The 25,857-nt window shown below is 37.3% G+C and overlaps 1 protein-coding gene across 7 annotated transcripts in view; it reads left to right on the top strand.

The window, feature by feature from the left end:
* Positions 1–25,857, top strand: part of EPHA6 (EPH receptor A6) — an 867,085-nt gene that overhangs the window by 735,127 nt on the left and 106,101 nt on the right. For all 7 annotated transcript variants that reach the window (XM_041755016.1, XM_041755005.1, XM_041754987.1 and 4 more), the window contains one exon: positions 21,117–21,326. In XM_041755016.1, coding sequence (XP_041610950.1) covers positions 21,117–21,326 — 210 coding nt within the window. The remainder of the gene's footprint in view (positions 1–21,116; positions 21,327–25,857) is intronic.

The following is a 25,857-nucleotide window of genomic DNA, read 5'->3' as shown; positions in this document are numbered from 1 at the left end:
TTACACTATTGGTGGAAATGCAAACCGGTGCAGCTACTATGGAAAACAATGTGGAGTTTCCTCAGAAAGTTAAAAATAGAATTACCCTATGATCCAACAATCATACTACCAGGTATTTACCCAAAAAATTTAAAAAAAAAACACTAATTCAAAGGGATACATGCACCCCAATGTTTGCAGCTACATTATCTACAATAGCCAATTTATGGAAGCAACCTAAGTGTCCACTGATTGATGAATGGATAAAGAACATATGGTATATATACACAGCAGAATATTACTTAGCCATAAAAAGAGTGAAATCTTGCCATTGGCAACAATGTAGATGGACCTGAAGAGTAATAATGCTACATGAAGTTAAGTCAGTCATAGAAAGACCATTACCATATGATTTCACTTGCATGTGGACTTTAAGAAACAAATGAGCAAAGCAAGGTGGGGAATGAGAAAGAAAGATGGAGTGAACCAAGAAATAGACCCTTAACTATAGAGAACAAACTGATGCTTACCAGAGGGGAGGTGGATAGGGGATGGGTGAGATAGGAGATGGGGATTAAAGAGTGCACTTGGCTGTGATGAGCCCCGGGTCTTACATGGAAGTGTTGAATCAGTATATTGTGCACTTCAAACTAATATTACACTGTATGTTAACTAAATGGAATTTAAATTAAAACTTAAAAAAAAAACAGAGCAAAACACAAGAGCATGGCAGCTCAAAGGGTACATGTGCTCATTTATTCATTTATTCATTCATTCCATTGATACTTGTTGAGCACCTGCTATGCACCAGGCATTGCTCAAGGCATTAGAGATGAGAAGTGGACAAGATTAATAGATCTCAGCCCTTGCAGTGCTTACATTCTAGAAGAAATAACATTAAAAAAATAAAAATAAAATACAAAGAATGGCATTTTTCAGTACTTGATACAAAATTCTTCTTGCTATTAATGAATTGTAGTGCAGGAGTGGTGAGCTATGTGGGTATTAGCATAACTTTTTTTCTGAAAAGCAGTTGGGCAACCAACATTAAGAATTTTAATAATGTTTATGTCTTTCATGTATACATTCTTCTGGAATTTATCCTTATTCAAGGATGAGTATATGTGGATGTTTACTGAAGTTTTATCAACAATAAAAAATTAAAAATAAATAAAACTTACAATACAGGAATAAGGTACATTTATATATTAGAAACTATATTATCTTTATAAACAGTATTTTATAGTCTTTAATAATACATGTTATTAGTCTTTAATAATACATATTATTATAATATACTATTAACAATATAAGATTAATTTTAATAACAGAAAAAATTAGACTACCAAATGATGGGTCTTACATATGAATGAATTTTATCTATTCTTTATAGTTTTCTATTGTATTTCAGAATGTTTACTATGGGTTCACATTACATTCATAATCATAAAAGTATGTTTTATTGTTGTTTGTTATTTGTATTTGCTTTTATTTTGTTTTGTTTTGGTTTTGTTTGGTATGTGAGCTCAGTTTGAAGCAAGAGCAGCTGATGTGTTCAGCAGTCAAGTCCTGTTTTGGGAGACTTCAATGCCTAAGCTCAGGTTAATAATTAGAATAAAATATACAGATAATAGATGCCCCACACCCTATGAAGGTGAATCTGAGGTAATCAATTAACAAATACTTGGTGACCACTCAGAAGTCATCATACCTGCATTCTAAACCCGACTCTCTCATTTACTTATCTTGGATGAATTGCATAACTATACTGGGACTCAGTCTCTGTTAAATTGGAAAAGAGGAGATATTACTCAATTAATGGCTCCTTTGCTTTTTAAAGTCAGAGACCTATTTAAGAATTTGATAAAAATTATGAATCTACTGCGTATAAACCTGCACCAGCATCAAAAAAGAATAAAATAATTACATTTAGTAAAAGAAGAGCAAGATTTATATACTGGAAACTACAAAGTGTAGTTTGAAGTGATGCCATACCAGTTTCTGAACCAGTATCCAGCTTAAGAAATTGGCAGCTTCCACCTTTTATGTCTTAGAACATTTATTCTTAGAACCTATGTACCATGCTGTGAGGAAGCACAACCTATCCCACAGAGAAGTCCACTTGAAGAGCTAAGGGCTCCCAGCTACAGTCTCATTTGAGCTTCCTGTCAATGGCCAGCCCAAACTTAATATATTTACGAATGAGCCATCTTGCAAACTGGATCCAGACCCAGCTGAGCTGTCCCCGTTGATGACACTTGAACACACATGAACTATCAGAGCCAACCCCTAACCAAGTTGCACACTTGTGACCCAAATAGATGATTGTTACTATTTTAAGTTGCTAAATTTGGGGGATAATTTGTTACACAGCAAGAGATAACTAGAGCCCTTAATAAATGTTGGTTTAAATATATTGAGCTAAATAAAAGATTTACCTTAACCCCAAAAGGTTTCAAGTAAAACATTTGTATTGGCTTTAGGCATATTTGGGTTTTGACAAATTTTGGACTTTCCTGAACTTGGATATGGATGGTTATCTGAAAACCATTCTTTTGGCAAAGGAAAGTTTCACCTGTTGGTGAAAAATTAAACCCTTTGTTTGTGACAATTAGATAGCCTATATTGGGTTTATGAGAAAAGGGATCAAGAAACAAGTTTAGCAACCATTTTCTACACATTTTCTTTCATTAATAATATTAATTGTACAAACATTTCAAGAAAATATATGTGGAAAGTGACTTTTGCTATATTTAATCGGTTTTTGCTGAGGATATGAAAATGCTGTTTCAAAACACAGATGGCTCCCTCACAGCATTTTATCTTGTCAGAAAGAAGAAGCACAATTCTTGCCAAATAGAAGTATTGTTTCCTCAGTCTGCCTTCTCCCTTTGTGGCTTTCTAGGATTCTAATTTGACTCCCCCATACAATAGAAATACGTAGTCTAGAAATTGAGAAGTCACTGGCTTACTCAGTCTTGTGAAATATATGGGATAAAATCCATCTTTTTCCTCCTTTACAAAAAAAAAGTCTGTAAATTTCATCAGCAACATTACAAATAGTCACTCAGATGAGTGAATATTAAGCCTACTGGTTGTCTTAAGCAAAAAGCAGACTGGTCAGAATTACCAGGAATAGCTTTAAACCAGACTAACCAGAGCCAGTCAGAATACTGATTGAAAACCTGTTTTCACTAGAGTTTGTTTATTTCCTTTTTATCCTCCTGACCTGGTAATAGCACTGAAAACCTACTATGCTGATTACTTCTGCTTGTAACAGAAGTTGTGGGGTAGCTCATCAGACTCTTGCTCTATTTGTCTTAAATTATCTCCAATAACAATGCTTTGTGATGAACATAAATGCAAAAATCTTCAACAAAATACTAGCTAGCTGAATTCAACAGCACATTAAAAGGATCATACAATGTCATCAGGTGGGATGCAAGGATTATTCAACAAAATAAATGATAAAAATCATGATCATATCAATAGATGCAGAAAAAACATATGACAAAATTCAATGTCTATTTATGATAAGAACTCTCAACAAAGTGTGTAGAGAGGGAACATACCTCAATATTATAAAAACCATATATGAGAAAACCACAGTGTACATGATACATAATGGTAAACAAGTAAAAAAATAAGACCAAGATGTCCATTCTTGCACTCTTATTCAACATAGCATTCGAAGTCCTAGCTAGAGCAGTTAGTCAAAAGAGAGAGAGAGAGAAAAGAGAGAAAAGGCATCCAAACAAAATAAGTAAAACTGTTTCTATTTACACATAACATGATATTATATATGGAAAACTCTAAAGAGTCCACCAAAAATCTGTTAGAAATAAATAAATTCAGTAAAGTTGCAGGATACAAAATCAATATACAAAAATCAGTTGCATTTCTATACACTAACAACAAACTGTCAGAAAGGGAAATGAAGGAAACAACCCCATTTACAATTTTATTGAAGAGTGATAAAACACTTCAATAATAATCCTAAAAATTGTATGGGACCATAAAAGACCCAAAATAGCCAAAGCAATCTTGAGAAAAAGAACAAAGCTAGAAGATAACATTTCCTAATTTCAAACTACATTACAAAGCTATAGTAATAAAAATAGTATGGTACCGGCATAAAAACAGACACATAGATCAATGGAACAGAATTGGGAGCCCATAAATAAACCCATAGGTATATGACAAAAAAAGCCAAGAATATACAATGGTAAATAATAGTCTTTTCAACAAACGCTACTGGGAACACTGGATAGCCACATTCAAAAGAATGAAACCCCCTATTTTTTACCATACACAAAAGTTAACTCAAAATGGACTAAATACTTGAACATAAGACCTGAAACCAAAAACTCCTAGAAGAAAGCATAGAGGGTAAGCTCCTTGACTTTAGTCTTGGCAATATTTATTGAATTCACACTTAAAGCAAAGACAACAAAAGTAAAATAAACAAATGGGACTACATCAAACTAAAAAGCTTCTATGTAGCAATAAAAGCCATCAATAAAATGAAAAGTTAATCTATGGAATGGGAGAGAGCATTTGTCAATCATATATTTAGTAAGGGGTTAATGTCCAAAGTATACAAGGAACTCATACAAATCAATAGTAAAAATAATAATAATAATAAATTAATAGATTTTTTTTTCAAAGAAGACATACAAATGGCCACCAGGTAGATGAAAAGATGGTTAACATCACTAATTATCAAGGAAATGCAATTCAAAACCACAATGAGATATTACCTCACACCTGTAATGTAAGGATGGCTATTATCAAGAAGTAAGAATAAAAACACTGGCAAGGATATGAAGAAAGAGGAGTCCTTGTACACTGTTGGCAATAATATAGATTGGTGCAGTAAATATGAAAAACAGTATGCAGGATTCTCAAGAAATTAGAAATTGAACTATCACATGATCCAGCGATCCCACTTTTGGTATATATCCAAAAGAAATTAAACCATTATCTCAAAGAGATATCTGTACTCCCGTGTTCATTGCAGCATTATTTACAACAGCCAGGATACGGAAATAACCTAAGTGTCTGTTGATGAATGAGTGAATAAAGAAAACTGGGAAAGTATATAATGGAATATTAATTAACCTTTAAATAAAAGGAAATTCTTCCATTTACCACAACATGGATAAACCTGGAGGACATTATACTAAGCGAAATAAGTCAGACAAAGACAGATACTGCATGGTATCACTTATATGTGAAAACTGAAAAAAAAGTAAGTAGAACTCAGAAACAGAGAGTACAAAAGAGGTTTCTAAGCGTCGGGGAAGTAGGAGAAGAGAGGGGTTTGTAAAAGGATGCATACATTCTAAGATGAATAAGTGGGAACTATCATTGGTATCACTGCATTTAAAATTGATATTTAATCAATTCAATTCAATTTAATTTTTGTAGATATACGAAATGGGTATTTTTTGTTTTGTTCTGTCTCATTTTGTTTCACAATGGTGGAAGTTAGTACCTTCTAAAACACGACCAACATACACCCGGAACCAAGTGGAATACTGTGCTGGTTCATTCTGAGATTATACTCTCTTCCTTCCCACTCTGCCCCCCTCTTTTATCTTGTTTATGTTTTTGTAGACAGTGTAGAGTCTTTCTATAAGTATCGTTGGTTTATATAAATTTTGGATAGAGCATTTTCTAACATACAGAACAAAATACACTCAGAAACAAGAGGATCACCCTCTAGGACCCCTCAGGTAGATTATATTCTCCACTACCACTTCCTCACCACCATGATCCTGTTGTTTTTTTTTTTTTTTTCTCTCTCTTTTTTTTTTGTTTCTGGTTTGTTATTTCTACTACTTTATTTTACAATTTGTTTTTCACTTTAGTGGTCATTTTGTTTTATTTTGCTCTGTTCTTTTATTTTCTGGTCTCTGACCTCTTTGGGATCATCTAGGGTGTATGATTGTGGTTGGTATTTTTGACTCAGCTCGCTCATACAGCCACTCTGCGCTGGACAAAATGACTAGAAGGAAGAATTCACCACAAAAGAAAGAACCAGAAGCGGTACTCTCTGCCACAGTTACAGAATTTGGATTTAAATATGATGTCAGAAATTCAATTCAGAAGTATAATTATAAAGCTACTGGGGGCTCTGGAAAAAAGCATAAAGTACTCTAGAGACGTTGTTACTACAGAATTGAAGTCTAATCAGGCCAAAATTAAAAACAGATTAACTGAGTTGCAATCCAAACTGGATGGTCTAACTGCAAGAGTTAATGAGGTGGAAGAGAGAGTGAGTGACATAGAAGACAAGTTGATGGAAAGGAAGGAAGCTGAGGAAAACAAACAATGCAGAGCCCACGAGGAAAGGCTTAGGGAAATAAATGGTAGCTTGAGAAGGAAGAGCATATGTTTTATTGGAATTCCAGAAGAGGCTGAGAGACATAGGACCACAAAGTATATTTGAACAAATCATAGCTGAGAACTTCCCTAATCTGGGGAAGAAAATAGGCATTCAGATCCAGGAGATAGAGAGGTACCCCCCCCCCAATAAATAAAAACCATTCAACACCTCGACATTTAATAGTGAAACTTGCAAATTTCAAAGATAAAGAGAAAATCTGTAAAGCAGCGAGAGACAAGAGATTCTTAACTTATAAGGAAAGAAATATCAGAATAACGGCACACCTCTCTACAGAGACCTGGCAGGCCAGAAAGGGCTAGCAGGATATATTCAGGGTATAAATGAGAAGAACATGCAGCCAAGAATACTTTATCCAGGTTCTCATTCAGAATAGGAGAGAGAAGGAGCTTCCAGCATAGGAAGAAACTGAGAGAATATGTGATCACCAAACTGGCTCTGTAAGAAATATTAAGGGGGACACTAAAAGAAAAAGGACGCCCAAAGAAACAATCCAGAAAAACAAGGACTGAATAGGTAATACGATGACTCTAAATTCATATTTTTCAAACGTGAATGGGCTAAATGATCCCATGAAAAGACACAGGTTATCGGACTGGATAAAAAAGCAAGACCCATGTATTTGCTGTCTACAAGAGACTTATTTTAGACCTAAGGACACCTCTAGACTGAAAATGAAGGGAAGGAGAACAATTTACCATTCAAATTGTCCTCAAAAGAAAGCTGGGGTAGCAATCCTTGCATCAGATAAATTAGAGTTTATACCAAAGACTGTACTAAAAGATGAAGAGGGACACTGTATCATACTTAAAGGGTCTATCCAACAAGAAGTCCTACCAATTATGAATATTTATTCCCCTAATGTGGGAGCCGCCAAGGATATCAATAACCAAAGTAAAGAGATACTTAGATAATAATACACTAATAGTAGGAGATTTCAACACAGCACTCTCATCAAATGGCAGAACTTCTAAGCAGAACATCACCAAAGAAACAAGGGCTTTGAATGATACACTGGACCAAATAGATTTCACACATATATATAGAACATTCCATCTGAATGCAACTGAAAACACATTGTGACTGCATACTGGGTCACAAATCAGGTCTCAACTGATACCAAAAGATTGGGATCCTCCCCTGCATATATTCAATGCTTTGAAACTTGAACTCAATCACAAGAAAAATTTGGAAGAAATTCAAACACATGGAGGTTAAAGAGCATCTTACTAAACAGCGAATGGGTCAACCGGGAAGTTAGAGAAGAATTAAAAAGATTTATGGAAACTAATGAAAATGAAAATACAACCATTCAAAATCTGTGGGATACAACAAAAGTGGTCCTCAGAGGGAAATACATCGCAATACAAGCCTCCCTCAAAAAATTTGGAAAAAGGTCCAATACAGAAGCTAACCTCAAACCTAAAGGAATTGGAGAAAGAACAGCAAATAAAGCCTAAACCAAGCAGAAGAAGAAAGATAATAAGATTAGAGCAGAACTCAAATAGAGACCAGAAGAACTACAGAACAGATCAACAAAACCAGGAGCTGGTTCTTTGAAAGAATTAATAAGCAGGTAAACCTCTACCCAGCCTTATTAAAAAGAAAGAAGACTCAAAAAAAAAAAAAAAAAAAAAAAAAAGAAAGAAGACTCAAGTTAATAAAATCATGAATGAAAGAGATCACAACCAAGAAAAGAAAAACGATTTTAAAAACATATGAGCAGCTATATGCCAACAAATTAGGCAAACTAGAAGAAATGGATGCATTTCTGGAAACCCGCAAATTACCAAAACTGGAACAGGAAGAAATAGAAAACCCAATCAGGCCAATAACCAGGGAGGAAATTGAAGCAGTCATCAAAAACCTCCCAAGACACAAAAGTCCAGGGCCAGATGGCTTCCCAGGGGAATTCTACCAAACGTTTAAAGAAGAAATAATACCTATTCTACTAAAGCTGTTTTGAAGGATAGAAACAGAGGGAATACTTTCAAACTCATTTTATGAGGCCAGCATCATCTTGATTCCAAAAGACCCCACCAAAAAGGAGAATTATAGACCAATATCCCTGATGAACATGGATGCAAAAATTCTCACCAAGACACTAGCCAATTGGATCCAACAGTGCAGTAAGAGAATTATTCACTATGACCAAGTGGGTTTTATCCCCAGGATGCAAGGTTGGTTCATCACTCATAAAACAATCAATGTGACAGATCACATCAAGAGAAAAAGCAAGAACCATATGATCCACTCAATAGACGCAGAGAGAGCATTTGACAAAATACAGCATCCATTCCTGATCAAAACTCTGACATGATACTGTACGTAGGAAACCCAAAAGACTCCACCCCAAGATTGCTAGAACTCCTACAACAATTCGGCAGTGTGGCAGGATACAAAACCAATGCCCAGAAATCAGGATACAAAACCAATGCCCAGTGGCATTTCTATACACTAACACAGAGACTGAACAAAGAGAAATTAAGGAGTCAATCCCATTTACAATTTCACCCAAAAGCATAACATACCTAGGGATACACCTAACCAAAGAGATAAAGGATCTATACCCTAAAAATTACACAACACCTCTGAAAGAAATTAAGGAAGACACAACGATGGAAAAATATTCCATGCTCCTGGATTGGAAGAATTAATATTGTGAAAATTTCTATGCTACCTAGGGCAATTTACATGTTCAATGCAATCCCTATCAAAATACCGTGGACTTTCTTCAGAGAGTTGGAACAAATCATCTTAAGTCAGAAAATAATCAGAAAAGATCCCGAATAGACAGGGGAATATTGAAAAAGAAAACCAGAACTGGGGGCATCACAATGCCAGATTTCAGGTTGTACGACAAAGCTGTGGTCATCAAGACAGTGTGGTCCTGGCACAAAAACAGACACATAGATCAATGGAACAGAATAGAGAACCCAGAAATAGGCTCTCAACTCTATGGTCAACTAATACTCAACAAAGCAGGAAAGACTATCCACTGGAAAAAGGACAGTCTCTTCAATAAATGGTGCTGGGTAAAATTGGACAGCCACGTGCAGAAGAATGAAAATAGACCATTCTCTTATACCATACACAAAGATAAAATGGTTGAAAGATCTAAATGTGAGACAAGAATCCATCAAAATCCTAGAGGAGAACACAGGCAACACCCTGTTTCAACTTGGCCACAGCAACTTCCTGCAAGGTACATCTATGAAGGCAAGGGAAACAAAGGCAAAAATGAACTATTGGATCTTCCTCAGGATAAATAGCTTCTGCACAGCAAAAGAAACAGTCAACAAAACTAAAAGGCAACCTACAGAATGGGAGAAGGTATTTGCAAATGACCTATCAGATAAAGGGCTAGTATCCAAGATCTATAAAGAACTTCTTAAATGCAACAGCAAAGAAACAAACAATCCAATCATGAAATCATGTCAGAGACATGAACAGACCTTTCTCCACAGAAGACACAGACATGACCAACAAGCACATGAGAAAATGCTCCACGTCACTGGCCATCAGGGAAATACAAACCAAAACCGCAATGAGATCCCACCTCACACCAGTGAGAATGATGAAAATTAACAAGACAGGAAACAACAAATGTTGGAGAGGATGTGGAGAAAGGGGAACCCTCTTGCACTGTTGGTGGGAATGTGAACTGGTGAAGCCACTCTGGAAAACTGTGTGGAGGTTCCTCAAAGAGTTAAAAATAGATCTTCCCTAGGACCCAGCAATTGCACTACTGAGGATTTACCCCAAAGATACAGATGCAGTGAAACGCTGGGACACCTGCACCCCGATGTTCACAGCAGCAATGTCCACAATAGCCAAACTGTGGAAGGAGCCTCGGTGTCCATTGACAGATAAGTGGATAAAGAAGCTGGGGTCTATGTATACAATGCAATATTACTCAGCCATTAGAAAGGACGAATACCCACCATTTTCTTCGACATTATTGGAACTAGAGGCTATTGTGCTGAGTGAAGTATGTCAATCGGAGGACAGTCATCATATGGTTTCACCATACTTTGAATATAAGAAACGACAAATACCCACCATTTGCTTCAACGTGGATGGAACTGGAGGGTATTATGCTGAGTGAAATAAGTCAATCGGAGAAGGACAAACAGTGTATGTTCTCATTCATTTGGGGAATATGAATAATAGTGAAAGGGAATATAAAGGAAGGGAAAAGAAATGTTGGGAAATATCAGGAAGGGAGACAGAACATAAAGACTCCTAACTCGGGGAAACGAACTAGGGGTGGTGGAAGGGGAGGAGGGCGGGTGTTGGAGGGGAATGGGTGACGGGCACTGAGGTGGACACTTGACGGGATGAGCACTGGGTGTTTTACTGTATGTTGGTAAATTAAACACCAATAAAAGTTAATTAAAAAAAAAAAAAAAAAAAAAAGAAATAGTGAAAGTGATTATAAGGGATAGAGAGGATCTGAGTGGGAAACATTGGAGAGGGTGACAAACCATGAGAGGCTCCTAACTCTGGGAAATGAACAAAGCGAAATGGAAGCGGGGGTGGACAGGGGTATATGGTAACTGGGTGACAGGCACTGAGGAGGGCACTTGATGGGCTATGCACTGGATGTTATATATTGGCAAATTGAATTTAAATTAAAAATGTTTTAAAAAAGGAATAAATACATAGCCTATGAATTCAAAACAACACCTGGGATTGGGTAAAAGCTGTGTGATAACTTAAAATGCAGTGAAGACTGATTATTTAGGAAAAATAGGACTTGTTTGCATAAACAAGAAACAAGTTTAGGGCAGCCATAGGAACGATAGAAAAAAAAATACATGCAAACAGAAAAGAACTAGATTTTCCTATTGTTTCATTATATAGAGTGAATAGGAAGGAAGTTCTTGACAACTTTTGGAAAAATTAAATGAAATCATATGAATTACAAGCCAGGCACAGCACTAATATACAGCAGGCAATCCCCTGATTGCTTATTATTCTGATCTTGGTTCAAAAATAACACATTTTTTTTCTTTTAAAAGGAAAAAGTTCAGTTGTCATCCATGTAGGATGTATGCACCAAAAGACCAGATACAAACAGTACCTAGAAATTAGAGACCGATAACATAAAAATATTTTAGGTTTGGAAAATAATGCATATAAGCTCTACATCGTTGTTTGGAGATAGTTGTCTTGAAAGGCATTATAGAGAAACATGAAGATTCTCAAGTTGGTTTTAGACATTAGGTAACACTTCTTTATGAGTGTTATTAAAATGAACATCGAGCAAAAGACTATTGGGCTATATTACCTCATATCGTGTAAGATAAGTAAAAGTTTAGCATAGTACTATATAGTACATATTTTCACTGTCTTAAAATGTGCAAAGTTATAGCAGTTTTCATGGATATCTGATCTAAAACTATAGCTGCATTGAATACAAGGGTGATGTGACCACATCACAGTGACACAGTCCCCTTTACAATGATGATTCATTGGTCAGTTTAATGAGTAAGCTTATACTACAAATGAAATAAACTTTGTCTTTATATCCACTTATCTCCCCGATAGCTCTCTGATAATATCTCCCAATTCAAGTGCAGAGTAAGGAAAAGAATCCTCCCGTAAAAGAAACATTCTACAGCAAGGGTATCCATTTAAGCAGGCTCTTCTGTATAATTAATGTACAAAAGATAACCTAGCAAAGAGAATCTTTAGTGTTATTAGCGCGTTGTGTTTCCAATCCATCTTCCTGGACAGGGCGCTGTGAGATGAAATCGGCCTCTTCTATCATGTGCCCTACCCACCTCTCCTTTATTAGGACTCTCATAGCCCTTGAGTAGAATTCAAAGCATAAATTCTTTTGGTCTAGAAAGGATTTCACTAAATTTAAAGAGGTGGCCATTTACCTATTAGAAAGGAAGGGGTGTGGTGTCACAATGCTCATCAATACAGAATTTCTGCATAGTAGGAAATGTCAATAGACCATCTGAAAACCAAGGAATGCTTCAGCTTTTCTTGTAATTTTAATATGAGTCAGAAAAGTCTCCTCTCACTTTCCTGAAAAAATTACATGAGCAACATAAACTCATATCATAAAAAGAAATCATTATTTAATACCAGGTTGAAATTTAATTTCCTATCTATTATGAGAGTGTCACAAAGCACCAAGTTCTTTCTTTCTTTTTCTTTTTTTTTTTTAAAGGACTACTTTTACTGAGCCCTTTTAGGTTCACAGCAAAATTAAGAAGAAGGTACAGAGATTTCCCATATACCCTCTGCCCCCACACATACAGAGCCCCCCCCCCCCCATTATCATTCCCTCACTAGAGTACATTTGATACAATTGATGAACCTACACTGGTACATCATGATCACCCACAGTCCGTGATTTACATTAGGCTTCTTGGTAGTCTACATTCCATGGGTTTGGGCAATTTATAATTACATAAACCCATTATAGTACCATATAGTACATATTTTCACTGTCTTAAAAATCCTCTGCATTTCACCTATTCATCCTCACTCCCCAAACCTTGGCGACCCCTCATCTTTTTACTTTCATAGTTTTGCCTTTTCCAGAATGCCAGAGAGTGGAATCCCACAGTAGATGTGAAACCAGTCTTTTCACATTGGTTTCTTTCACTTCCTAACATGCATTTAAGATTCCCTTATGTCTTTTCATGGCTTGATGGTTCAATTATTTTTCGTGTCGAATAAAATTCCTTGGTCTGCATGCACAACAGTTTTGTTTATCCATTCTCCTACTGAAAGATATCTTGGTTGCTTCCAAGTTTGGGCAATGATAATTAAAATGTCTTTTGCGTGTTTATAGCTGCAGGCTTTTATGGGGATTTAAGTTTTCAACTCCCTCGGGTAAGTGCCAGGGAGGGCAAGAGCTGGATCACATAAGGAGAGTATGTTTAGTTTTGTACGAAACCCCCAAACCATCTTCCAAAGTGGCTGTACCATTTTTTTTTTTTTTTTTTGGCATTCCTACCAGAAATGAAGGAGAGTTCCTGTGGCTTCGCATCTTCACCAACATTTAGTGTCATCAGTATTACCAGTTTTGGTCATTCAAGTAAGGTGGCATCTCATTACTTCAGTTTGCATTTTGTTGATGACATATAGTGTGAAGCACCCCTTCATGTCTTTATTTGTCATCTCTGTATCTTTCGTGGAGTGCCTGTTAAGGCCCATTTTTAAATCGGCTTGTTTTCTTACTGTGGAACTTTAGGAGTTCTTTGTATATTTCAGGTAACTCCTTTATCAGATGTGTTTTTAGCAAACATTCCCCCCCGCCCTCAATCTGTGGCTTGTCTTCTCATTCTCTTGACATTGTCTTTTGCAGAGCCGAAGTTTTAAATTTTAATGAAATCCAGCTTATCAGGTTTTTTCTTTCTTTCTTGGATTGGTCTTTGTAGTTGTATATAAAAAAATCTGTGACATTTCCAATGTCATCTAAGTTTTTCCTCTTAAAATCAGGTCAAAATGAATGGATCACAGACCTCAATGTAAAACACAAAATTATAAAACTTACATTGAAGTCTGTGATCCATTTTGACCTGATTTTTGTGGAGGGTGTAATGTACTGTGTCTAGTTTTTTTTTTTGTTTGTTTGTTTTTGTTTTTATTTTTTGCATGTGGATATCTGGTTTTTCTAGCACCATTTGCTGGAAAGATAATTTTTGCTCCAAGGCATTGCCTTTGCTCTTGATCAAAGACTAGTTGACTATGTTTATTATAGACTTTCTATTCTGTTCCATTGACCTGTTGGTCTATTCTCGCACCCATAGTACACTGTCTTGATTCCTGTTTACATCTGGAAGTCAGGTGGTATCAGTCTTTCAACGATGTTCTTTTTCAATACTGTATTAGCCATTATAGGTCTTTTGCCTCTACATATAAACTTTAGAGTCAGTTTGTTGATATCCACAAAAAACTTACTAGGATTTTAACTGGGATTGCATTGAAAATATATACCAAATAGGAAAGACCTGATGTTTTAATAATAGGGTTTCCTTAAACAAGAACATGGATAATATCTCCATTTATTTAATTCTTCTTAGATTATATTAGAATTGAGGTTTTCCTCATTTGGTCTTGTACATATTTTGTTAGATTTATACCTAAGTATTTCATTTTGTGCTAATATAAACAGTATTGTGTTTTTAATTTCCAATTCCACTTGCTCATTGCTGAAATGTAGGAAAGCAATTGACTTTTGTATATTGTATATTAACTTTCTATTCTGCAACCTTGCTGTAATTGCTTGGTATTCTATTTTTGGTCAATTCTTTCCGATTTTCTACATAGATAACATGTTATCTGTGGCTAAGGATAGTTTTATTTTTTCCTTACTAATTTGTATATTTTCCCCCTCTTTCTTCACTTTACTCAGCATATTACCCTCCAGTTCTATCCATTTGAAGCAAATGGTGGGTATTCGTCCTTTCTAATGGCTGAGTAATATTGCATTGTATACATAGACCCCAGCTTCTTTATCCACTCATCTGTCAATGGACACCGAGGCTCCTTCCACAGTTTGGCTATTGTGGACATTGCTGCTGTGAACATCGGGGTGCAGGTGTCCCAGCGTTTCACTGCATCTGTATCTTTGGGGTAAATCCTCAGTAGTGCAATTGCTGGGTCCTAGGGAAGATCTATTTTTAACTCTTTGAGGAACCTCCACACAGTTTTCCAGAGTGGCTTCACCAGTTCACATTCCCACCAACAGTGCAAGAGGGTTCCCCTTTCTCCACATCCTCTCCAACATTTGTTGTTTCCTGTCTTGTTAATTTTCATCATTCTCACTGGTGTGAGGTGGGATCTCATTGCGGTTTTGGTTTGTATTTCCCTGATGGCCAGTGACGTGGAGCATTTTCTCATGTGCTTGTTGGTCATGTCTGTGTCTTCTGTGGAGAAAGGTCTGTTCATGTCTCTGACATGATTTCATGATTGGATTGTTTGTTTCTTTGCTGTTGCATTTAAGAAGTTCTTTATAGATCTTGGATACTAGCCCTTTATCTGATAGGTCATTTGCAAATACCTTCTCCCATTCTGTAGGTTGCCTTTTAGTTTTGTTGACTGTTTCTTTTGCTGTGCAGAAGCTATTTATCCTGAGGAAGATCCAATAGTTCATTTTTGCCTTTGTTTCCCTTGCCTTCATAGATGTACCTTGCAGGAAGTTGCTGTGGCCAAGTTGAAACAGGGTGTTGCCTGTGTTCTCCTCTAGGATTTTGATGGATTCTTGTCTCACATTTAGATCTTTCAACCATTTTATCTTTGTGTATGGTATAAGAGAATGGTCTATTTTCATTCTTCTGCACGTGGCTGTCCAATTTTACCCAGCACCATTTATTGAAGAGACTGTCCTTTTTCCAGTGGATAGTCTTTCCTGCTTTGTTGAGTATTAGTTGACCATAGAGTTGAGAGCCTATTTCTGGGTTCTCTATTCTGTTCCATTGATCTATGTGTCTGTTTTTGTGCCAGGACCACACTGTCTTGATGACCACAGCTTTGTCGTACAACCTGAAATCTGGCATTGTGATGCCCCCAGTTCTGGTTTTCTTTTTCAATATTCCCCTGTCTATTCGGGATCTTTTCTGATTATTTTCTGACTTAAGATGATTTGTTCCAACTCTCTGAAGAAAGTCCACGGTATTTTGATAGGGATTGCATTGAACATGTAAATTGCCCTAGGTAGCATAGAAATTTTCACAATATTAATTCTTCCAATCCAGGAGCATGGAATATTTTTCCATCGTTGTGTCTTCCTTAATTTCTTTCAGAGGTGTTGTGTAATTTTTAGGGTATAGATCCTTTATCTCTTTGGTTAGGTGTATCCCTAGGTATGTTATGCTTTTGGGTGAAATTGTAAATGGGATTGACTCCTTAATTTCTCTTTGTTCAGTCTCTGTGTTAGTGTATAGAAATGCCACTGGGCATTGGTTTTGTATCCTGATTTCTGGGCATTGGTTTTGTATCCTGCCACACTGCCGAATTGTTGTAGGAGTTCTAGCAATCTTGGGGTGGAGTCTTTTGGGTTTCCTACGTACAGTATCATGTCAGAGTTTTGATCAGGAATGGATGCTGTATTTTGTCAAATGCTCTCTCTGCGTCTATTGAGTGGATCATATGGTTCTTGCTTTTTCTCTTGATGTGATCTGTCACATTGATTGTTTTATGAGTGATGAACCAACCTTGCATCCTGGGGATAAAACCCACTTGGTCATAGTGAATAATTCTCTTACTGCACTGTTGGATCCAATTGGCTAGTGTCTTGGTGAGAATTTTTGCATCCATGTTCATCAGGGATATTGGTCTATAATTCTCCTTTTTGGTGGGGTCTTTTGGAATCAAGATGATGCTGGCCTCATAAAATGAGTTTGAAAGTATTCCCTCTGTTTCTATCCTTCAAAACAGCTTTAGTAGAATAGGTATTATTTCTTCTTTAAACGTTTGGTAGAATTCCCCTGGGAAGCCATCTGGCCCTGGACTTTTGTGTCTTGGGAGGTTTTTGATGACTGCTTCAATTTCCTCCCTGGTTATTGGCCTGATTGGGTTTTCTATTTCTTCCTGTTCCAGTTTTGGTAATTTGCGGGTTTCCAGAAATGCATCCATTTCTTCTAGTTTGCCTAATTTGTTGGCATATAGCTGCTCATATGTTTTTAAAATCGTTTTTCTTTTCTTGGTTGTGATCTCTTTCATTCATGATTTTATTAACTTGAGTCTTCTTCTTTTTTTTTTTTTTTTTTTTTTTTTGAGTCTTCTTTCTTTTTAATAAGGCTGGGTAGAGGTTTACCTGCTTATTAATTCTTTCAAAGAACCAGCTCCTGGTTTTGTTGATCTGTTCTGTAGTTCTTCTGGTCTCTATTTGAGTTCTGCTCTAATCTTATTATCTTTCTTCTTCTGCTTGGTTTAGGCTTTATTTGCTGTTCTTTCTCCAATTCCTTTAGGTTTGAGGTTAGCTTCTGTATTGGACCTTTTTCCAAATTTTTTGAGGGAGGCTTGTATTGCGATGTATTTCCCTCTGAGGACCACTTTTGTTGTATCCCACAGATTTTGAATGGTTGTATTTTCATTTTCATTAGTTTCCATAAATCTTTTTAATTCTTCTCTAACTTCCCGGTTGACCCATTCGCTGTTTAGTAAGATGCTCTTTAACCTCCATGTGTTTGAATTTCTTCCAAATTTTTCTTGTGATTGAGTTCAAGTTTCAAAGCATTGAATATATGCAGGGGAGGATCCCAATCTTTTGGTATCAGTTGAGACCTGATTTGTGACCCAGTATGCAGTCACAATGTGTTTTCAGTTGCATTCAGATGGAATGTTCTATATATATGTGTGAAATCTATTTGGTCCAGTGTATCATTCAAAGCCCTTGTTTCTTTGGTGATGTTCTGCTTAGAAGTTCTGCCATTTGATGAGAGTGCTGTGTTGAAATCTCCTACTATTAGTGTATTATTATCTAAGTATCTCTTTACTTTGGTTATTGATATCCTTGGCGGCTCCCACATTAGGGGAATAAATATTCATAATTGGTAGGACTTCTTGTTGGATAGACCCTTTAAGTATGATACAGTGTCCCTCTTCATCTTTTAGTACAGTCTTTGGTATAAACTCTAATTTATCTGATGCAAGGATTGCTACCCCAGCTTTCTTTTGAGGACAATTTGAATGGTAAATTGTTCTCCTTCCCTTCATTTTCAGTCTAGAGGTGTCCTTAGGTCTAAAATAAGTCTCTTGTAGACAGCAAATACATGGGTCTTGCTTTTTTATCCAGTCCGATAACCTGTGTCTTTTCATGGGATCATTTAGCCCATTCACGTTTGAAAAATATGAATTTAGAGTCATCGTATTACCTATTCAGTCCTTGTTTTTCTGGATTGTTTCTTTGGGCGTCCTTTTTCTTTTAGTGTCCCCCTTAATATTTCTTACAGAGCCAGTTTGGTGATCACATATTCTCTCAGTTTCTTCCTATGCTGGAAGCTCCTTCTCTCTCCTATTCTGAATGAGAACCTGGATAAAGTATTCTTGGCTGCATGTTCTTCTCATTTATACCCTGAATATATCCTGCTAGCCCTTTCTGGCCTGCCAGGTCTCTGTAGAGAGGTGTGCCGTTATTCTGATATTTCTTTCCTTATAAGTTAAGAATCTCTTGTCTCTCGCTGCTTTACAGATTTTCTCTTTATCTTTGAAATTTGCAAGTTTCACTATTAAATGTCGAGGTGTTGAATGGTTTTTATTTATTGGGGGGGGGTACCTCTCTATCTCCTGGATCTGAATGCCTATTTTCTTCCCCAGATTAGGGAAGTTCTCAGCTATGATTTGTTCAAATATACTTTGTGGTCCTATGTCTCTCAGCCTCTTCTGGAATTCCAATAAAACATATGCTCTTCCTTCTCAAGCTACCATTTATTTCCCTAAGCCTTTCCTCGTGGGCTCTGCATTGTTTGTTTTCCTCAGCTTCCTTCCTTTCCATCAACTTGTCTTCTATGTCACTCACTCTCTCTTCCACCTCATTAACTCTTGCAGTTAGACCATCCAGTTTGGATTGCAACTCAGTTAATCTGTTTTTAATTTTGGCCTGATTAGACTTCAATTCTGTAGTAACAACGTCTCTAGAGTACTTTATGCTTTTTTCCAGAGCCCCCAGTAGCTTTATAATTATACTTCTGAATTGAATTTCTGACATCATATTTAAATCCAAATTCTGTAACTGTGGCAGAGAGTACCGCTTCTGGTTCTTTCTTTTGTGGTGAATTCTTCCTTCTAGTCATTTTGTCCAGCGCAGAGTGGCTGTATGAGCGAGCTGAGTCAAAAATACCAACCACAATCATACACCCTAGATGATCCCAAAGAGGTCAGAGACCAGAAAATAAAAGAACAGAGCAAAATAAAACAAAATGACCACTAAAGTGAAAAACAAATTGTAAAATAAAGTAGTAGAAATAACAAACCAGAAACAAAAAAATAAGAGAGAGAAAAAAAAAAAAAACAACAGGATCATGGTGGTGAGGAAGTGGTAGTGGAGAATATAATCTACCTGAGGGGTCCTAGAGGGTGATCCTCTTGTTTCTGAGTGTATTTTGTTCTGTATGTTAGAAAATGCTCTATCCAAAATTTATATAAACCAACGATACTTATAGAAAGACTCTACACTGTCTACAAAAACATAAACAAGATAAAAGAGGGGGGCAGAGTGGGAAGGAAGAGAGTATAATCTCAGAATGAACCAGCACAGTATTCCACTTGGTTCCGGGTGTATGTTGGTCGTGTTTTAGAAGGTACTAACTTCCACCATTGTGAAACAAAATGAGACAGAACAAAACAAAAAATACCCATTTCGTATATCTACAAAAATTAAATTGAATACGTTGAAGGGAATCCAGAAGTGAAAAATATGTATCTTTCACATGTAAATGTAGAAATATGAATCTCAAAACAAAAAAAGTTTAAAAACAAAGAGTCGGTAAAATATTGTAGTTAAGGTGGGAAAAGAGAAATAATTGGAAATTTTTAGCCTGATATAAAAACGAGCTGCAATGATAAAAAACAAAAACAAAAACAAACCCTCTAGTTGTATGTTCTATTTTCTCTCAGTCCTGGAGCTTTCCAGCACTGCTCAGGCGGTAAACTCGCTCTTCCTCGTCCTTGCAGCTGGTCTCCTGGGGGCGGGGCCTGCTGCGCTGGTTCCCAGGTGTGAGCACCTGCGGAGATGCCCTGCTCCGCCCTGCCGGGGGGAGGGCGCCGTGAGCTGTGGATCCCGCGAGACCTTTATCCCCGAGTCCCAGGGGCAGGGGAGACGCCTCGATGGTGGTGCCAGTTCTCCAGCCCTGGTGCCAGCTGCCCCTGAGTAACTACCCGTCGCTCTAGGTCCGCACTGGCCTGGCGCCCCGGGGCAGGCGGGAGCCCTGACCTGCACCGCAGGAGCGTCCCCACCATCCTGGGCCCTCCCGGCCTCCGCGGGCGCCGGGCTCTGGGCGGAACCCGCCAGCCCTCCCCCGAGGTCCGCCGCGGTTGGCCGTGCGCTTCCCGCAGGGGCTGTTGCTCTTGTAGCGACGCCCAGGCCTGGAGGGTTCCCTGTGATCCCGGCTCGGGCGACTTCCCCGCGAAGCCCTCTTCCGACCGGAAACTCCAGGGACTGGTAAGGACCGGGCGCGTCAGGGGCTGCACTTCCGGCTTGGGGCTGCGCTTCCGGCCGAGGCTCTCCTCTTCCGCTGGAGCCGGGCGCCTCGCGGGCCGCCCCCACTTCAGTTCCCTCCCACTTTCTCCGCCCTCCTGCCCGGATAGGAGCGGAGGCCCTCCTCTCTGTGGCGTCCGACTGTTCTCCCCTTACGTCTCAGGTCCAGTTGGTCCGTGCTCAGGATGGTGTGGAAGCCCCGAGGGTGAGTTAGCGGCGCGGGGGTAGGGCCCCAGGGTTAGGGCGGCGCGCCGCCATCTTGCCCCGCCCCCATCCAGTCCCGGGCTTGTCGTCCTTCTGCCCACTTATACAGCGGGTGCTCATAGGTCGCAGCTACCAGACGTGAATTCTCTTCTCGCGGTGGTCATGGCTGCTCCCTAATTTGACTTAGGTCCCCCTTGATATTTAAAGATTTTGAAATCAGATTTTCTCGAAGTTAATTTGATTGGTTCTCTTGTATCCTTTGTTCTTCAGCTCGCCCACGGTTTTACTTGATGCTGCACACACGCACACGTCCTACGTTAAAATAAATCAATGTAAACAACTGTGATTCTCTTTCAGAAACACGATGGCCATTTCACAGTCATCCAGTTGGTCGGTATGCTCCGAGGCATCGCCTCAGGGATGAAGTATCTCTCTGATATGGGCTATGTCCATCGAGATCTGGCAGCTAGGAATATATTGGTCAACAGCAACTTAGTATGCAAAGTGTCTGATTTTGGTCTCTCCCGGGTGCTGGAAGATGACCCAGAAGCTGCTTACACAACAACTGTAAGTTTACATGTCCTTTTCCAGCATGAGTTGCTTACTTGCGTCATTTTCAATATTATTAGAATAATTCTGTTTTTTTTTTAATTTTCTGCTCGCACGTGTTCTAAATTTAACATCATCACTTAACGGAAAAGTATTTGCTTTACTCTGAGTGCCTTGTCAAAAAAACAAAACAACAACAAAAAACTTCCGTCTGTTTGACTGTTTTCTTTCTCCCATTGTACTGGGACTTTAATATCATGCTTGAGGCCCATGTTTTCACTGCCCTCACAACAAAGCTGCCTTTGCTTGACGTATTCTTGATGCTTAACAATTATCTCCTTTAAATGGGGTTCTGTATAGGCCAGTGGTGAATCAGTTGCATCAGTGCTAGTGAAGAAGCAATGGTTATAAAATCACTTTTTCCCCCTCACAGCAAACGTTATGGAATGATCTGATCCTACTTCCAGATGAACAAATGGGTTTCCCTGGGTACATATTAGTATACTCTAAACTTTTTTTGAATGATACTTGGGGAGAATACGAACAAGAGTAAGAGGCTAAAACTTAAAACTTTAGAACCAAACTGTCATCTGTAGATTATACAATCCCAACTTAACTCATGAAGACTTTAAGCATTTCTGAATGCCCCAAAACCAGTGCATTCCACTGACCTTTTTGGTTATTGTTTCAAGGATTTCAATCTCAGAGTCTTTCTTCAGCTGTCTGAAAGCTAATAATTTGTACAACTATCCTCTCTCCTGTTATTTTTGAAACAAAACCTTCACCATCAGTTCATTTGACAGTCACCTTCAGTGAAAAGTGAGTGAAATTATTGAAGATGTTTTTACCCTCTCCTCTTTCTCCAACCTTATACATTATTGTAAAAGAGGCAAATCCATTATTTAGTTCCCTTTTATTTCATTTTCTATGAGATTGTTTTGAAACCTCACCATATTCAATTACTCCAGAAGAGATGCAAGTTTAACATTATGAATGAAACATATTATGCTCTCACTATGCTTGCACTGTAGAAATGCTCTGTATTACTTTATTGTTATTTTCACTAATTTTTTCCAACAAAGAATTATAGTGATAAGGAAAATAAAGTAATCTCTGAGAGCCTGACACATAAGGTAGCAGCATCTTTTAATTTGACCAAAAACCTTCATAAAAATAAAAATCTAGCATGTCTGAAAATAAATTGTTCATTTCAGGGAAAGCACTATTTCCAACTCCATTTTCTAATTGGAAAATGTCATATTTTTTTCCATTTTTTTCAAGGCTTTTCTTTTTATAAATGTGTAACTTGAAGCAACTTTTCAAGTTACAGAACAACGTAGATAAGATTTTTCTATTACACATTTTATTTCCAACCTTGAAGAATAGTATTTAAAATTATTGTATAAATTTTATACAGTATAATATTTATAAAAATTCCAACAAATATGGTCTAAAAGAGCAAAATCATATGGAATAAAGAATAGAAATACGATGTAACTATTATACTCTATGTATGCCTATATGATATACATGAAATTCCTATTAAATAATATTTTAACTGCTATTTAAAATGGGAAGCTCATACCTAAAGTTGATACTAATAAAATTGGCAGAGTAACCCAAATTTTGAAGCATATGTAAGTTTTATTGTGTCATATTTGAAATCCAGCTTCCAGGCATGTTCTTCTGTCTTACATGATGATAGAGACTGAGAGGCCTCGAACAGTGCTATTTTAATTTAAATCTGACTACAAAATTAAACATCAGGTTAGGTAACCAGAATATTAATGCTCTAAAAGTGCCTCTTAAAAGCTATAAATTATGTCTCAATTAAGAAATAACATTCTGAATTTAAGAAGCATCAGTTGAATGGTAAATAATATGAGTACTTTTTGAAAATTATTTTTTTTTTTATTCCTGTGTAAGTAATGTACAGTGTTATATTGGGTTTAGGTGTATAATACAGTGATTCATTGATTGTATACATTTCTCAGTGTTCATCACAGTGAGTATACTCTTGGGCAGCCCTGGTGGCGCAGTGGTTTAGTGCCGCCTGCAGCCCAGGGTGTGATCCTGGAGACCCGGGATCGAGTCCCTCGTCGGGCTCCCTGCATGGAGCCTGCTTCTCTCTCTGCCTGTGTCTCTGCCTCAGTCCCTCTCTCTCTCTCTGTCTCTCTCTCTGTGTGTGTTTCTCATGAATAAATAAATAAATCTTAAAAAAAAAAACCAATAAGTATACTCTTAATTCCCTTCACCTATTTCACTCATCCCCCCATCCAACCCCCCTCTGGTAACCACCAATTTGTTTTCTGTATTTGTCTGGGTTTTTTGTCTCTTCTTTTTGTTTCTTAAATTCCACATATGAATGAAATCATATGGCACTTACCTTTCTCAGACTGACTTATTTTACTTAAGAGTATACCTTCTAGATCCATCATGCTGTTGCAAATGGCAAGATTTCATTATTTTTCTTATGACTGAGTAATATTCCATTGTATGTATATACCACACCTTCTTTATCCATTCATTTACCATCAGACACTTCAGTTGCTTCTTGGCTATTTTAATTAATGCTGCAATGAACACAAGGGTGCATATATCTTTTCCAATTAGTGTTTTCATATTTTTGGGTAAATACCTAGTACTGAAATTACTGGATCATGTGGTATTTCTGTTTTTAAATGACTATACCACTCTGCATTCCCACCAACAGTGCACAAGGGTTCCTTTTTCTCCACATCCTCACCAACACCTGTTGTTTTTTGTGTTTCTGATTTTAGCCATTCCGACAAATGTGAGATGATATCTTATTGTGGCATTGATTTGCATTTACCTTATAATGAGTGATATTGAGCATCTCTTCATGTGTCTATCGGCCATTTGTATGTCTTCTTTAGAGAAATGTCTGTTCATGTCTTCTGCCTATTATTTGGCTTTTTTTTTTTTTGGTGTTGAGTCATATTAAGTTCTTTATATATTTTGAGAATTAACCCCATATGAGATATATCATTTGCAGATATCTTCTCCCATTTGGTACATTGTCTTTTTGTTTTGTTGATTATTTCCTTTACTGTGCAAAAAATTTTTATTTTTATATAGTCCTGATAGTTTAAATTTGCTTTTATTTCCCTTGCCTTGGGAGACATATCTAGAAAAATGTTGCTATGGCCAATGCCAAAGAATTATAACCTGTGCTCTCTTCTAGGATTTTTATGGTTTCAGGTCTCACATTTAATTCTTTCATCCATTTTGAGTTTATTTTGTACATGGTTTAAGAAAGTGGTCCAGTTTCACTTTCGCATATAGTTCAGTTTTCCCAACACTCATTGTTGAAGAGACTGTAATTAATAACTTAAAAAAAAAATCTCAGAAATACCTGTTTAAAGGCTCCTAGGGTACAAGATACCATACTTGGCTTTATACTGAATATGACAATTTAATACTTGAAACAGCAGCATTCTTACCTTCAAAGAGCTTACACTTTTATAGAATGCCCTCATACTTTTTAGCTGTTCAGTGCATTAAATGTTGACATAGAGGTCTGAAAAAAGAAATATGGAAGTACCAAAAAGAAGAGGCCTGGAGAAGACTTTACAAAAAGCTAAAATTTGAACCAAATATTTAAAAAATTTTGTTAGGGATCCCTGGGTGGCGCAGTGGTTTGGCGCCTGCCTTTGGCCCAGGGCGCGATCCTGGAGACCCGGGATCGAATCCCACATCAGGCTCCCAGTGCATGGAGCCTGCTACTCCCTCTGCCTGTGTCTCTGCCTCTCTCTCTCTCTCTCTCTGTGACTATCATAAATAAAAAAATTAAAAAATAAAAATAAAAAATTTTGTTAGACTGTTGGGAAATTCACATATAGGAAACAGAAAAAAGAAAAAGATTTGGAAATTTGGGGAAGTGAATAGACAGGTTGATGGAAATGTGGAAAGTTTAGAATGGGGGAGAATAGTAGTGGACAACCCAGATTTCTAAGGTATAATGGCAAAGTTAGTTGGGTGGTACTTCAAGAAATTTGAAGGTTTGCTATAGAAATTAAAAGACAGACATTGATTTATTTAAATAGAAGAATGACAAAAACACATGCATGTCTTAGAAGATACTATTGACAACAGTATGAAGGAGAGAAGGATTGAAGGACAGGAGGACTGGCTATAGGAAACCAGTTAAGGAATTATTGCTATAGGCCAGAAAGGCCATGTGGCTTTAATTAGAGCAGTGGCAATTGGAATAAAGAAGAAGGTAGAGAAATGAAAAACATATTATGAATATACAATTTACAAGAATCAGTAACTAATTAGATATGAATTATAAAAAGGAAGAAGGGTTTAAAGATGACACCAATATTTTTAGATTAAACAACTCGTTGAATGAGATACTATTCATCAGTTCAGAGAATCCCTGTTAGAGATGGCCTGGCTAATGGCATTAGATTTCAAAGCAAAATTATAACAAAGGGTCATAGGCACAGTGTTTCAAAGTCATCAAGATAATGGCAGATTGAGCATTGGCATTCTGTTGCAATTGTGTGTAAAATGTTTAGTTTAT

Source organism: Vulpes lagopus, chromosome 1, assembly GCF_018345385.1.
Source record: "Vulpes lagopus strain Blue_001 chromosome 1, ASM1834538v1, whole genome shotgun sequence".
In the NCBI taxonomy this organism is placed as follows: domain Eukaryota; kingdom Metazoa; phylum Chordata; class Mammalia; order Carnivora; family Canidae; genus Vulpes; species Vulpes lagopus.
This window is presented reverse-complemented; position numbering and strand designations above follow the sequence as displayed.